Source organism: Microcaecilia unicolor, chromosome 7, assembly GCF_901765095.1.
Source record: "Microcaecilia unicolor chromosome 7, aMicUni1.1, whole genome shotgun sequence".
Taxonomy (NCBI): domain Eukaryota; kingdom Metazoa; phylum Chordata; class Amphibia; order Gymnophiona; family Siphonopidae; genus Microcaecilia; species Microcaecilia unicolor.
The window spans coordinates 89788236-89805334 of record NC_044037.1 but is presented as its reverse complement, the minus strand read 5'-3'; the positions used below and the strand labels follow the sequence as shown (position 1 = coordinate 89805334).

Genomic DNA, 17099 nt, shown 5'->3' with positions numbered 1-17099 from the left:
GGGTCTGGGTCTGCCTGCCTGAAGTGCACTGCAGTACCCACTAAAACTGCTCCAGGGACCTGCATACTGCTGTTATGGAGCTGGGTATGATATTTGAGGCTGGCAAAGAGGCTGGAAAAAATATTTCAATTTTTTTTTAGGGTAGGAGGGGGTTATTGACCACTGGGGAAGTAAGGGGAGGTCATCCCTGTTTCCCTCCGGTGGTTATCTGGTCATTTAGGGCACATTTTTGTGGCTTGGTCGGAAAAAAAAGGACCAGGTAAAGTCGTCCAAGTGTTCATCAGGGACGCCCTTCTTTTTTCCATTATTGGCTGAGGACGCCCATGTGTTAGGCACGCCCCAGTCCTACCTTCTCTATGCTTCCGATATGCCCCCATGAACTTTGGTCATCCCCGCGACGGAAAGCAGTTGAGGACGCCCAAAATTGGCTTTCGATTATGCCGATTTGGGCGACCCTGGGAGAAGGACGCCCATCTTCCGATTTGTGTTCGAAAGATGGGCGCCCTTCTCTTTTTATTACTAATTTAAAAGTTGGGATAAGGAGGAGTATGAGCTGCAGAAATAGTCATTTGGTTTTCCCCCATACCTAGCTTGCTCCCCTGTTGCAACCCCAAATGTTTCTGTGTAGAGACGCCATTGCTGCTTCCCCACCCCCATCCTCCTTCTTCCTATAATTCCATTTAGGTATTTAGATTTTATGCTCTATCTTATGCAGTTCAGAAATGTCAAGTAATTTCATACTATAAGACTGGAGTGGAAAATGAGGCTACAGAGTTATACAGCTGAGGATATAATGGGTCTGAAATAATTATTCTCCCTTGATGTACAAGGGTAGTCATAAAAGAACAAGGGAAACAGAAATATTATTTCATTGCCATATCACTTTTCTTTTTCTCAACAAAAATGATTATGTCAGCCTTCCCAACTTCTTCAGAAAATAAATGAGGAACATCACTATATATTTTTTAGAGCTTCTGTTTTTAGATTTTAACTCCTAATGCAACAAAAAAAAAAAGAAAAAAAAGAAAAGGACTTAATGGGTAAACCCTGAAAAAAACCACCATTGCCCCTAATACTCTTTCTCTCTCCTCTGCCCTTGCCTACCTTGGATCCTCCGCTCAATTTTTGAGCTTTGTCAGCATTGAGTGCTCCTCAGTTGCACAAGTTTATAGCAGATGAAGGGCTTCATTTTCTCCCATCAGCCCTTCAGCACAGCTGTTCCAAATAATGTGCGCTGGAGCTTGTGAAAATTAGCTGGAATGATCAAGAGAGGGCAGTTTGATAGTAGTAAGAACAGCGATGACAAGGAAGGGTGGTAGAGTTCGGTGGGAGAATAGGATTGGTGGTAGGGGATGGGGCGTTGCTAGTGTGGAAGAACATACGTGCTAGTGCTGGTTACTGGGAGAAATGTACTATTTTGCAATGGCAGTATATTTATATTTTGGAAGAAAGGCAGAAGAGGGGAGATATGACAGAGGCATTTAAATACCTCTATGGTACAAAAGCACAGGAAGCAGACCTCTTTCAATTGAAAGGAAGCTATGGAACAGGGTGTCACAGGACAAGAGTGAAAAGGGGTAGACGCAGACATAATCTAAGGATACGTGGTGCAGCCTCTCAGGAAGTGGAGACGAGAAGTATATCTGAATTCAAGAAAGCATGGGACAAGCAAAGAGGATCTCTGAGGTACAGGAAAGGATTGTAGCTGGTATGGATGGATAGACTGGATAGGCCATATGGCCTTTATCTGCCATCATTTTCTATGTCATGGTAATGTAAGACTTTGATTCATCTAAAAAGGGTACAGAGCAAAAACACTGAAACATGTGAAGGACAATTCTATAACTAGGTGCCCCTCTGTATGTACTAAAAAACAACAAGGCAAACGATCTGCAAAATCCAACGTGGAGAATGAGCCAGCAGATCAATATAACATCAAAAAGTATTTTATTCAAGATACCGTATACAAGACAAATGCCCGACACAGGCTGTGTTTCGCCCAACAAAGGGCTGCGTCAGGGGCTAGTCTGTATCTTTCTAAAAAAGAACAATTATAATTTGCATATCAGAATAAAAATATGTATAAAAAACCAGCACAAACAGCATATACTGTTATATCGCCAGTAGATGACCCGCTAATTAAGCTGGAAAGATACAGGCTAGACCCTGACGCAGCCCTTTGTTGGGCGAACACGGCCTGTGTCGGGCATTTGTCTTGTATACGGTATCTTGAAATTTTTCTGAATTGGAGGTGGTCATAGGTGGTTTTCACGGTTTTTGGTAGTGCGTTCCATAGCTGTGTACTGATGTAGGAAAAACTGGATGCATAGGTTGATTTGTATTTTAGTCCTTTGCAGCTTGGGTAGTTAAGGTTTAGGTATTGTCGTGCTGATGTGGATGTGTTTCTGGTTGGTAGGTCAATTAGGTTCGTCATATATCCCGGTGCTTCACCATGGATGATCTTGTGAACCATAGTGCAGATTTTGAAGGCGATGCGTTCTTTAATTGGGAGCCAATGTAGTTTTCCGCGAAGGGGTGTTGTGCTTTCAAAACGTGTTTTTCCGAAGATGAGTCTTGCTGCCGTATTTTGAGCGGTTTGAAGTTTCCTTAACACTTCCTCTTTGCATCCCACGTAGATTCAATTGCAGTAGTCAGCATGGCTTAGCACCATTGATTGTATCAGGTTGTGAAATAGTTTCCTTGGGAAGAATTGTTTCACTCGTTTGAGTTTCCACATAGTGCTGTAGTGCATTAATTCAAGGTGGGTGTACATGTGGGTGGAGAATAGGGGCATGGGAGGAGCTCCCAGTTATGTGCATAACTTACAGAACACTGTACGTTAAGGGTACCTTTGTAGCATATTGGATCCCACAATGACACCAGAGCTATGGTAACTGCGGCACCTAAATTTAAAGCGTGCCAATACCAAGTTATATTAGTATTCTATACAGGAATCTAGATGCCGTTATAGAATAGGTTTTCATCATGTGGCATGTGTTATAACAAGTTTGAATAGCTTTGTGTCGTCCGCGAATTTAACTACCTCACTTACCTTTCCCATTTCCAGATCATTAATAAATATGTTAAATAGCACTGGTCCCAGTACAGATCCCTGAGGCACTGCACTATTCACCCTCCTCCACTGAGAGAATTGGCCATTTAACCCCAGCCTCTGTTTTCTACCCATCAGCCAATTCCTAATCCACAACAGAACATTGCCTCCTATCCCATGGGTTTTTAATTTTCTGAGAAGTCTCTCATGAGGGACTTTGTCAAATGCTTTCTGAAAATCTAGATACATTATATCAACTGGCTCACCTCTATCCACATGTTTATTCACGCGTTCAAAGAAATGAAGCCAAATGATGAGGCAAGACTTCCCTTGGCTGAATCCATGTTGACTCTGTCCCATGTTTGTCTACGTGTTCAGTGATTTTATTCTTTATAATAGTTTCCACTATTTTGCCCAGCGTCAATGTTAGGCTTACTGGTCTGTAATTTCCTGCATTACCCCTGGATCCCTTTTTAAAATAGTCTACCCTTCAATCTTCGGGCACTATGGATGATTTTAACAATAGGTTACAGGTCACTAACAGCAGATCTGCAATTTCATATTTGAGTTCTTTCAGTACCCTGGGGTGTAAACCATCCAGTTCAGGTGATTTACTACTCTTTAATTTGTCAGGTTCACTGAGAGTTCTTTCAGTTCCTCTGCATCGTCACCTTTGAAAACCATCTCTGGTACAGATAGATCTCTTTCATCTTCTTCAGTAAAGACCCAGGCAAAGAATTCATTCAGCCACTCTGTTATGGCCCTGTCCTCCCTGAGTGCCCGTTTTACTCATTGATGATCTTGAAGTCCCACTGATTCCCTCACAGGCTTTCTGCTTCCGATATACTTGAAAAAGTTATTACTATGAGTTTTTGCCTCCGAGGCAAGTTTCTCTTCCTATTCTCTTTTGGCCTTCTTTATCAATGCTTTGCATCTAACTTGCCAGTGCTTATTTTGCTTCTTGCTTTCTTCAATCAGATCTTTTTTTCATATTCCAAAAGATGTTCTTTTGGCTGTAATAGCCTCTTTCACTTCTCCCTTTAAAAATGGCTCTGTGTTAATATGTGGAAGACATCTGATCTGGGCTTCCAAAATGGTATTTTTAAACAACCTCTATGCCTGATTTAAAGTCCTAACCTTTACAGCTGTGTCTCAGCTTTTTTAAAACAATTTTCCTCATATTTACCCTTTTGAAAATTAAATTCTGCTACAGTAGATTTCCTTAGTGATTACACTTCAGTTATTAAGTCAAATTTGATCATGTTATGATCACTGTTTCACAGCGGACCCATCATCATTACATTTTATTCTAAGTCCTGCATTCCACTAAGGACTAGATCTATAATAGCTCCTCTCTGTTGTCAGTTCCTTAACCAGTTGCTCCAAGAAGCAGTCATTTATTACATCTAGGAATTCTACCTCCCTAGCACTTCCTGATGTGGTATTTAACCAGTCAATATTGTGGTAATTGATATCACCCATTATTACCCATTATTTACTAGATTTTCTAATTTCAGTTAAATTAGTTAAATCTGCCCTACACATAAATTATTTCCCTTCACACGTGGAATTTCTATTCATAAGGATTCCACTTACAATACAACCCCCCCCCCCCCCAACTTGATCCACCCTATCATTGCGATATATATAACTTATGCCCTGGTAACACAGTATATCCCATTGATTGTCCTCCTTCTACCAGGTCTTTGAGATACCTATTATATCTAACTCTTCATTTAGTGCTATATAATCTAACTCTACTATCTTACTTTTTAGACTTCTGGTATTTGTATACAGCCACGTCAAAGTGTATTTTTTTCTTGCATCTACAAGCTGTTTAGAAGTTGACAGGGATAATTTATAACCTTTGCTCTATTCTACCCTTAAACACTTCTGGCTTTCTTTCACCTTTGTTGAAATCTCTCTGTTGAGATTTCCTAAATATCCTGTTATAATAGTATCCTTCAAGGATATCTTACTCTGAACCAGGCAGTGGTGATCCTTGGTCGTCTGCCACCTGGGGCGGATCGCCGCTGCACACCCCCTCCCCCACCAAGTGCAGCACGACACCCCCGGTGCATCAACACCCCCCAGCGTATCACCCAAGCCCCCCCTGGTGCATTCTTACCTGCTGGGAGCAGCCGCATGGCTGTCAGTTCCACTGGTTCCCTGCTCCCTCTGCCTGTTCTGCCCCCACCGCCCTCGGTACGCCACTGGAACCAGGTACTCCTAAGCAACTGTCACCAACACCCCTCTCCCATTCTAATTTAAAAGCTGTTTTATCTCCTTTTACAAATGTTAGTGCCGGAAGCCTGGTTCCATCCTGGTTAATATGGAGACCATCCTTTTGAAATAGGCTCCCACTTCCCTAGAATGTTGCCTAGTTCTTACCAAATGTAAATCCCTCCTTCCTGCACCATCATCTCATCCATGCATTGAGACTTTGGAACTCTGCCTCCCTCTTGGGTCCTGTGTGTGGAATGGGGAGCACTTCTAAAAATGCTACCCTAAAGGTTCTGGATTTTTGCTTTCTACCTAAGATTCTAAATTTGGCTTCTAGAATCTCCCTTCTACATTTTCCTATGTCGTTGGTACCCACATGTACCAAGACAGCTGGCTCCTCTCCAATACTGTCTAAAATCTTATCTAGGTGACAAGTGAGGTCAGCCACCTTCGCACAAGCCAGGCAAGTAAACAAGCAATCCTCACATTCACCAGCCACCTAACTATCTACATGCTTAATGACTGAAGCTCCAACTAGTACAGCCATCCTAACCCTTCCCTTCTGGGCAGAAGCCCCTGGAAACACCGTCTCAGTGCAAGAGGATATTGTATCCCCTATGGAAAGGTCCTGGCTTCAGGATCACTTCCTGCCTCTCCAAGGTGATGCTTCTGCTTCAGGTGCCCTCATCCAGAGGTTGCCAGACTATAGACGGAACTTCTCTACTATGTCCCTGTAGGCTTCCTCTATATTCCTCTCAGTCTGCCTCAGCTCCACCAAGTCTGCTACTCTAGCCTCCAGGGATTGGACCCGTTCTCTGGGAGCTCTTTGCACTGAGTACACACATATGATCTCCCACCAACAGGGAGATAATCAAACATGTGACACTCAGTGCAAAAGACTGGATAGCCTCCATCTCACTGCTTGACTGCTGTCTGCAACTTATTATTGATAATTTCTTAAGTTGCTATTGGAGTAGGAATTTGTAGACTAAAGTCCCCTACAATTGTTAGTTATATTCTTGGCTATACTAATATTTAGGGATTTTTTATTTTTTTTTATTATTTGTACTGTTATTTGAAGGTCCCCCCTCTGTAGACCCAAGTAGACTATTTCTAGAAGCTAATTACTGGCTGACAGAAATGCCCTATATAACTTTCTAGCCTTCAAACTGGTTCAAAGGCCTATAAATCAGAGATCAAGCCAGGAGTAGGTGGGAGGGAATTAAACTCTAAGCTCTGCTCTATACTGATGCTATGGTAAACTCTAGTCCCTTAAGTACTAGCCTATGGAACTATAATAGAGACTGAGTGCTAAACAAACAAAAAAACTATTCCTAAAAATGCCTTTGCTAAATAAGCATAATAACTTAAAAATAAAGACATTGAGATTGCCTATTTAACTTCAAGTCTACATTTCCCCAAGTTTAAAAACAATTTCCCAGCAAATAACTTATCAATGAAGTTCTGTCCTGCTCTGGAAGTCCTTTCACAGCACCTCTTCTGAACAGAGAACAACTGGATAAAGAACATGCGCTAGATGTAATCTACTTGGATTTCAGCATAGCCTTTGATACGGTTCCTCACAGAAGAAACATGAATAAACTGAGAGGGCTGAATTTTGGACCCAAAGTGCTGAACTGGATTGGAAACTGTTTCACTAACAGGCGACAAAGGGTAGTGGCAAATAGAATAAAGGATGTAATCTACTTGGACTTCAGCAGAGCCTTTGATACGGTTCCCCACAGAAGATTCATGAATAAGTAGAGTGCTGAACTTAGGTACCAAAGTGGTGAAATGGATTGAAAACTGGTTGACTGACAGGTGAGAGAGAATGGTGGCAAATGGAATTTGCACAGAAGAAAGGAAGGTGAGTAATGGAGCGGCTCAGGGGTCGGTACTTAATATATTTGTGAAAGACATTGCTGAAGGGTTAAAAGGAAATTTGTAGATGACATGAAGATACCCAATAGAGTGGATACCCTGGAGGGAGTAGAAAACATTAGAAGAGATCTCCAAAAATCAGAAGAATGGTCAAAGGTCTGGCAGTTCAAATGTTAAATTATGGAAGTATATCACAATACACTGAGCTGATACTGGATAGCAGCAATACAATCTCGGTGCCAGCCACACACCAGAGACATAATTTTCAAGATAAGTGATGAACTTTATGAGTTTGTGCACAATTGATGATAAAACAGCTTCAAATGCAGTACTGGTCCACGAATTGAAATATTAAAGTGGACGAGCATTCTCATATTTTATGACTGTTTAGATCATTGGTTCCACATTTAAGAACTTGGGGTGCAGAAATCCAAAGGAGATGTACCATATAGGAGGAGAGAGATTGATAAATATAGCTCAGGAGAGGGACCTTGGCATGATGGTATCTAAGGATATCAATGTGACAAATCAATGCGACAAGGCTGTGGCCACGGCCAGAAGGATGCTAAGCTGCAGAAGAAAGGAGGTGTTGATCTCCCTGTACAAGTCGTTGTTGAGTCCCCATTTGGAGTATTATGTTCAGTTTTGGAGGCTGTATCTTGCTGTGAAAAAAAACTTGAAGCAGTTCAGAGAAAAGCAACAAGATGTACAAGGAGAGACTTGAGGATCTGGACATGCATACCCTGCAGGCAAGGAGAAACAGGGGTGACATGAGACGACATTCACATATTTGAAAGGTATTAATCTACAAACTAACCTTTTCCAGAGGAGAGAAGGTGGTAGAACTAGAGGACATGAATTGAAGTTGCAGGGGGGGGGGCTGTTTCAGTAATAATATAATAACAATATTTTCACAGAGAGGGTTGTAGATACCTGGAATGCCTTCCCACAAGAAGTGGTGGAGCTGAAAACAGCAACAGAATTCAAAAATGTGTGGGATAAACACAAAGGAATTCTGTATTGAAGGCATGGAACCAAACAAGCTTAGCGGTGATTAAATGGCAACACCAGCAATTGGAAAGAAAAGTCAGTGTTGGGCAGACTTCTACAATCTGTACCCTGATTGTGGCTGGACAGATTTGGATGGACTAGAGTGGGGCTTCAATGACAACTTCAGTAGTTGGAGCCAGTGCTGGGCAGACTTTTATGGTCTGTGTCCTGAAAATAGCAAGGATAAATCAAGTCTAAGTATACATATGTTGTATCACATCATACCTTATACTATGTGTTTATCTTGTTGGACATACTGGATGGACCATACAGGTCTTTATCTGCTGTTGTCTACTAACTGAGGGGGTCTTTTACTAAAGCTTAGCTCGCGTTATCTGCAGCAGGGCCCATAGGAATAAAATGGGCCTTGCTGCAGATAACTCGAGCTAAGCTTTAGTAAAAGACCCCCTGAAAGTCTGGCTTACTTATGTGCCTGTGCTGCTTTTATGACTCACACTGCAATCAGTGTGACAACAGGCCCCTTTTCAACTTTCCTCTTTAATCAGTCACTGTGGCTTGATTGACAGTTAACTGAACATTATCATGGTGGTTTTTTTTACTTTCTAACAGGAAGACCTTTTGTAAAAGATTCTCTGTAAAGGTAACTTTATCTAGCAAATAATTTTAAATAGAAATATACAAGTATGACCCTATGTTGCTTTCTGATAGGTATTCCTTTTATTTTAAATAGCTAAGCTGTGCTGAAAACTAAAGTTAAAACACTAAACTGAGGTTCCCTGTGAGTGACTATCAGCTCTGCTCTACACTGATGCTATGGTAAACTTTAGAATAGTCCCTTAACAGCTAGCCAATGGAACCGTAATAGAGATTTAAATGCTAAAGAAATAAACAAACAAACAAACAAACAAAAAACCCTATTCCTTAAACTGCCTTTGATAAATAAGCAGAGTAACTTAAAAATAGAGACACTGAAATTACCTATTTAACTCTATCTTTCCCCAAGTTTTTTTTTTAATTTGTACTCTGTGCTTTCCCACTCATGGCAGGCTCAATGTGGCTTAGGTACTTATTTGTACCTGGGGTAATGGAGGGTTAAGTGACTTGCCCAGAGTCACAAGAAGCTGCCTGTGCCTGCAGTGGGAATTGAACCCAGTTCCCCAGGACCAAAGTCCATCACTCTAACCACTAGGCCACTCCTACCAACAGTAAATAACTTGCCAATGAAGTTCTGTCCTGCTCTGGAAGTCCTCTCACAGCACCTCTTCTGTTTAATATATTCAGGTAGAATAGGTATTTTTCTGTCCCTGGAGGACTCACAATTAAAAAAAAACAACAACAACATGTTTAGCTAACACGGGAGTTGAACCTCAGTTCCTAAATTCTCAGCCTACAACACTAACCATTAGGCTACTTCTCAGATCTGCATGTGGCTCTGTTAAGAATGTCCATAATACCTGAAGCTGTTATAGAGTCTGGTATCTCTTGCCCATTTCACATTCAGGGAAGAGGGAGGGGGACAACAACCACTGGGGGATTAAGGAGGTATAGAGTCATAATCCCTGCAATGGACAGCTGCTCAATCAGAGCACCTTTCTGTAACATGGATGTGTCAAGTACCAGGTCTAAACACCTAATTTATCATTTGTGAATTCATTAACAGATTAGTTTAATTTATAGCTTCAGGGAGGTAGTTTTCCACTATCAATATCGGAGATAGTTCTTACCCCTATTCTGAAAAATTCAAAGGGTGATGTTCAAGAACTATACAGTGATAGATCAGTGGAATCCATCCCTCTATTGTTTAAACTAATAGAGGGCTGGGTCACGGAACAATTGATGGGTTATTTTGAAAAATTTCAAATATTGCACCAGTGTCAGTCTGGTTTTTGGAAGGGTTTTAGTATGGAAACCATACTTACTTTATTAATTACTTAAGCTCAGAAGATGTTAAGTCAAGGGCAGACTTCACTTATAGTGCAAATTGATTTATCAAGCACTTTTGATTTGGTAGAACATACAATTTTACTATGTTTGTTGGATTTCTTTGGTATTTCGGGTCCTGTTTTGTGTTGGATGAGAGGTTTCCTAAATAGATCATACAGGGTGAAGATGCATGGGGAAGTGGCAGAGTCCTGGACAGCAACCTGTGGGGTTCCTCAGGGCTCTCTACTGTCCCCAACGCAATTTAACATTTTGATGCAACCATTAGCAAAATGTTTGGAGAATTTCAAGATTCAATCTTTTATATATATATATTTTTTTTTTTTGTTACATTTGTACCCCATGCTTTCCCACTCATGGCAGGCTCAATGCGGCGGGCAATGGAGGGTTAAGTGACTTGCCCAGAGTCACAAGGAGCTGCCTGTGCCGGGAATCGAACTCAGTTCCCCAGGACCAAAGTCCACCACCCTAACCACTAGGCCACTCCTCCGCTATTACTATTATATTGCTTTTAGGCAATATGGCACACAAATTTATTATGGGTGGGTCCACCATTAACCCTAAATAATATGATGCTGCAAATAAACAATTTTAAGATTAAATTGAATGATTTCTCCAGAATTTTAGGAATTGAAGTTGTATGGGGCTCTTTCTTGCTACTTAAGAAATTAAGAACTATTTGGAAAAGTTTCAGTATATCTGTGTTTAGGTTGTTGGTTCAGACTGATACTTTCAAAACTGGACTATTTACATTGGTTGCACTAAGTCGCTGATGGTTAAATTACAATGGGTACAGAATGCAGCGGCCGGAATTATTTTTGCTGCAGATAAACACAAATATAGTACTCCATTATTATTTCATCTGCATTGGTTACCATTGCAGGCAACATTTCAATTTAAGGTGGCTGCTCTGACTTATCTAGCAATGTATGGGATGGCTCCTGCATATATACTACTAATAATCATTTCTATAGCACTTCTAGATGTATACAGTGCTGTACACATTACATACAAGTACTTTCTCTGTCCCTAGGGGGCTCACAATCTAAGTATTTTGTACCTGAGGCAATGGAAGGTTAAGTGACTTGCCCAAGGTCACAAAGAGCTGCACTTTGGCAGTTTCACTGACCAACGGCGTTTCACAGGAGCCTTTGACTTTTCTCACGCGGGGAGTTGTATACTAACCTAAGTAGAGGAGTGTGGTAGCCGTGTTAGTCCACTCTTAAGGTTACCAATAGAAATCAAACAAAATAAAACATGGAAAAGAAAATAAGATGATACCTTTTTTATTGGACATAACTTAATATATTACTTGATTAACTTTCGAAGGTTGCCCTTCTTTGTCAGATCGGAAATAAGCAAATGTGCTAGCTGACAGTGTATATAAGTGAAAACATTCAAGCATTACTATGATATATATAAGTATGTCTCTGTTGATCACCCCACCCCTCACCTATCCACACCCATCCTGTTAGAATATCAATGATATGCTTTGATGTCCCCATGCATACCTCCTACCCACCCCCATCCTCCCACCCTGTCAGACTGTCATAGTAATGCTTGAATGTTTTCACTTATATACATTGTCAGCTAGCACATTTGCTTATTTCCGATCTGACGAAGAAGGGCAACCTTTGAAAGCTAATCAAGAAATGTATTAAGTTATGTCCAATAAAAAAGGTATCATCTTATTTTCTTTTCCATGTTTTATTTTGTTTGATTTCTATACTAACCTAAAAACTTGTTTTTTGTGTGCTCCCTACTCGTGTACTTTGAGGTCTGATCTAAATAAAGGACTCTTGTTGTCTCAGTCTTGAAGGCCCAGTTGTGCCCTCTATGCCTCCACCATTATCTTTATTAATGACATATGGACACCTAAATAGGAAAAACATAATAACTGTGCAAAGCTTCAAAAACACAAACAAGCCACAGACTTAACACTGCTTTCCAATACAGGTTTTCCTGCATTACCTCAGAACAATCACAAGTGCTCAAAATATATACTTGGCTGAATCTGCCAATTTAATTTTTCATGTTCATATTGGTGGCCTTTGGACAAAGCTATACATGCTCTATTAATGCAGCTTCAGTCACCTTATTAATTTGTGGTGAGTGAATTGTGCCTCTCATTATACAAATGCATGATCTGATACATACATTAATGCATTCCAGAGCATTTCTCTTTTAAGCAGTATATTTACAAAACCCCTAGTAATTCTGGCTCACAATGGAAAACAGCATGGCAACAAGAGGTTTCAATGCCTGAAAGACCTAGGGGTCTACAGTGGTTTATTCACCAGGATCCTGTCAGTTGCTGAAATGGAAAGAAGTTGTTTTATTTCCTGAAGGCTTTCTGCTGTTTTCTGACAGGGAAAAACCCAAAGCAGGAGGGATTGTTATCAATCTCAGCCACGGGGATGCCAATGTCAGATGCTGCCTACAGATATATTTTTGACCTTCAAAAAAGCTCTATTTTAAGCTGTCAGTGCTGGTTTTGCTGAAATGAGCACCACAGAGAGACAGCACGCTTACTTACACTGCAGATAAAGGTAGACAACTCTCATGAAGAACCAGCACAAACAATGGCATTTGCTCTCTGGGAGGACAGGGGCACACCTATCTGCACAAAAATGTTGGATTATTGCTCCCTTATCTGTAAATATGCCATAATCATACCTGAGACCCTGGGATTATTCTCAACTAGATGGGGATGGAGGGGGTGTAGCTTCCCTGCAGCATTTCTTTTGCCCAAGGTAATGCAAGAAATAGCAATTTCGGGTACTACTATTGTGCCAGAAATCACTAATGCTCATTTTCATCTTTGTATTAGATTTGTCCTCCCTATCATTGTCGCCTTTCCAAAATGACTAATTTTCCTCTGCAGATTCTCTTAACACCGTATCTAGATTCTTCTTCAACCCTCCATGCGGGGCTTTGACTTCTTCCCTGTGGCCCCTGTCCTCCTCTCCACAAATCTTGTGCCTATCCTTCTTTCTTTTCCCTATCTCCTCCCTCACTGTACTACACTGTCCTCCCCATCCATGCACTTTGAGCCTCAGTCCTCATTCCTCTTGCCCTTCCATCTCTCTTCTGCCTTCCTTTGTGCACCAATTGTAAGTTTATACGCCACTATGAAGGAAACTAAAGTTTTTTTGGATTACCAAGCTGGTGGGATTCATTTAGTTTATCAAACATATCTGCAGAAGATGGGAAAGGCTTCCCTTCCATTCTCCCTTCTTCTCAATCTTAGTACCAAAAAGAAAACCAACCTCTGTGGTTTTCACAAAGCTCACATTTCTGACTCCTCTTCTGATTGGTTATTTATTGTCTTTGATGCTTTCCTGAGACTCTAAATCTACGCACCCTCTTACAGAATTATACTCCAAGTATGTATTCATGTATTTTAGAAAATATAGATATACATGACAATTCAACTTAGACTACACCCATTGGAATAACTAAGCACAATGCCCCAGATTCTATACAGTGTGCCAAGAGATCCGTGCTGAAATTGGCACGGATTCTATAACAATGCACGTAACTTAACAAACTTGACAAGCTAATGAGCGCTGATAACAGCACTTAACAAGCAATAATGAGCACTAACTGGCAATGATTAGAATTTAGGCACACAAGTCGCTAAGCGTGTTCTGTAACAATGTGCGCCAAACTTCTAACATGTGCAGGCAAAAAGGGCAGGGATATGGGCAGGGAAATGGGCATTTCGTGGGCATCCTGAAATTTATTCGCCTAGTTATAGAATATGTCCCAGTGTGCCTAAATCTATGCGCTGGGATTTACGCAGGGCTTTTTTGAGGGGGTACTTGGGGGTACTTGGGGGCACCTTTTCCATTGCCTGTTAAAATTGACCCATGGACCCCAAGTTTTAATGAAAGAGCTCAGGCTCTACACACCAATTTTGCCTTGTCATGGATTCTGTGACTGGTTATAGGGGACCTGTCAATTGTGGGGTAGGTCCATCAGTGATCACCTCACTCCTGAAGAGTGGCCTAGCATTTGAGTACCGGCACCTTTTTTGCTAGTAAAAACACACTGGAGTTACGCCACATTTTCGTTGGTGTAAATAGATGTCCGTAGATTTAGGCACTGAAATATTAGCTAAGCGTATTCTATCATTGGCGCCTAAATCTAGGCACCGATTATAGAATATGCTTAGTCAGCAGTGATTTCAGCACCGATTTTATTAGGTGCCATATATACAATCTGGTCCAATGTGCACAAAGGAGGTGTGATCTTTTTGGCACAATTTATATAAGCTCTTTTCTGCATGTTAAATAGGCTTTGCATGTGGAGACACCTTTATAAACTTTTTACCATGATGAATACTTATTGGGGTGAATTCTACAAATGGTGCCTAAAAAATTGGTGCCAAATAAACCCCGCTTAAGTGGTATTCTATAAGCTGTGCCTAAAGTTTGGCGCGATTTATAGCATGACACTTAAGCAGAGACGTCGGACATAAATTTAGGTGCCACAATTTGCACCAATGAAATTTATGCACATAAGTCCCAATTAAATCTATTTAGTGCCAATAATTGCTTGGTAAAAAGCCAATTATTGGCACTAATTAGCTCGTTATTCTTTTAAATTGCATATGTAAATTGGGCACGCACCTAAATTTGCATGTGCAATTTTTGGTAACTTTTATAGAATAAGGGGAATTGTGTCTATCCTAAAAAACAGATCTTTTTGCAGTTCCCACTGAATAGTTCAATCTAGATATGTAGTTTCTTTCGGAATCTATGTTGCTTGTTACACACACAGTTGTCTGAGGAAAACTCCATTTGTCTTTCTTCTGAAACATTTTCAAAGGCAGAAAGAATAGAAAAGTAGTAAGTAGGACTCAAATTATAACCGAAACTCATCCAAAGACTGGACTCATACCTCTCAGCCACGTTTTTAGCATTCTGTAGGAACCGAGCATGGTCACTCTCCTTTAAAATATGGTCTGCTTGGTTGATCAGGACTGTGGACCTCTCCAAACACTGTCGGCAATTGGCTATCTGTTGAGCCAGTTTCCTAAGCTTCATCACCTTAAAAAGGGGAAGAAATCAAGAAAGTGAAATAGAATCTGAATATGAGCACAATAAGAACTCGTTAATCACCCCCTACCCCAGCAGCTCCTATCTCTAAGAAAGAGGCAGACAATTAGTGCATCCTTTCAGTTGTGCTGTAAGAGAATCACTTTCAAACCAGAACGGACAGCAGCCAGCCCTGTATCTGGTGTACTATATGGAAACTAGATAGATGTGGAAACAAGAACTGTAGCACAGAAATATTGAGATGTTTAGTTTTCGTGATATATCGTCTTTCCAAAACACACATCAAAGCAGTTTACAATCAAGGTTAAAGGGAAAGTAATAGAGTGGGAAATGGCTTACAAGAAAAAGAGAAAGAAAATCCTAATTATTAGACCTAGTCCAACTTCTCTGAGGATACTCCTACCCACTATAAAATGTTTATGTTTTGCTGCATATATCTTTACCAAACACTACTCTTCTTTCTGCATTGTTTTTTGCATTTTAATATACATAAGCTTTTGGGATTCTAAAGACCAATCTTCTTAGCAATCTAACCTGCCCTTTTCTCTTTCTGGATTAAGTGATGTCAAAATTCAGTGCTTCAGCCATCAGAGTTCACTACCGGATTAGTTTTGCACTACTTCAGAGGTTCTCCAATTATAGGGCAAGCTAAGAAAATAAATTGTAAGGTAACAAAATAAAGTATTCAAACTTTAGATAAAGGGAAACTCAAATGACTAATGTATGCTATATTAGATTTATTCCATGTTTGGTTTTATTTTAATTTTTCAAAGTGACAGTTCTGTGTGAAACAGTCACAGCACACAGCCATGACACCCAAAGGACTTGGGTAGTACTTTCACCTCTACTAGTACATGTCACCATCTCCCTATGGTTAAACTTATTAGACTACAAACTCTATGAGGGCTTGGACTCTATCGGTGTTAAATCACTGACATACAAATATCAATAACAAAACTATCACACACAGCTGCAACCTACACACCCCAAGCATTCAACACTCATGTGCCCATCTTCCTACCTCCCCTCATCCCCAGATACTTTAATATGCCATTTTAGATATCCAGTTTATTCAAAAGGATATTTATTTCTGTGGAATAAGCATGGACATAGCATAATCAACATTAACAAATTACCATCAACTAATACAGCAGTTGAAAGGTAACAACAATATAACAGCAGCAAGTTATGCACTCGTTTATTCATCAGTCAAGTCTTTAATCCTGTTTCTACCTGCTCTAACTACTTCTTCTCCTCACCTCCTATCCATCGCTCCTGACAACGTAACCGTGATGAGTACCACTTGCAAAATGGCCGATCCTAGGCTCCAGCTCAGGTATTAGTAACTAACTAAGCACCACCTCCTCTTCCCTAATTTTCCCAGATGTCCTCCCTCCCTCCCTTCAGCCCCACCCCTTTCCTGCCCCTGCCCCACTTGTCTGTACCTATGCCCTTTTGGTTCCCACTTTCTGCTCCTACTGCGATGGTCTCTGCAGGGTTGTACCTTCCAAGCCCCTAAAGAGTGCCTGTCAGATAACTTAATCAGCTGATAGTTCTTGACATCTAAAAATATTTTCTTGCTTCTTCCCTATAACATACAAAGGTTTATAACTCATTACCTCAGTGGTTGACGTCGATCATTTATGCTTCACAATGCACCCAGGTTAGGGCTTGAGTTATTTATAACAAGGAAAAAAGGCCCGTTTCTGACACCAATGAAATGGACGCTAGCAAGGTTTTCCTCGGAGTGTCTGTGTTTTACAGAGTGTGTGTGAGAGTGAGTGAGTGTGACAGAGAGAGAGAGTGAATGTGTGAGTGTGTGTGACAGAGAGTGAGACTGTATGCGCGTGTGTGTGTGAGAATGAGAGTGTGTGCCAGGGGCCCCCTCCCTCCCTGCCTCCCAGTTTCAGTGTCCGCCCGCCCCCCCT

General features: G+C 40.8%; 1 protein-coding gene across 1 annotated transcript in view; it reads right to left on the bottom strand.

The window, feature by feature from the left end:
* The window catches only part of MID2 (midline 2), a 721370-nt gene that overhangs the window by 161042 nt on the left and 543229 nt on the right, over positions 1 to 17099 (bottom strand). The window contains exon 5 of the mRNA XM_030209458.1: positions 15014 to 15162. Within this exon, the coding sequence (XP_030065318.1) occupies positions 15014 to 15162 (149 nt within the window). The remainder of the gene's footprint in view (positions 1 to 15013; positions 15163 to 17099) is intronic.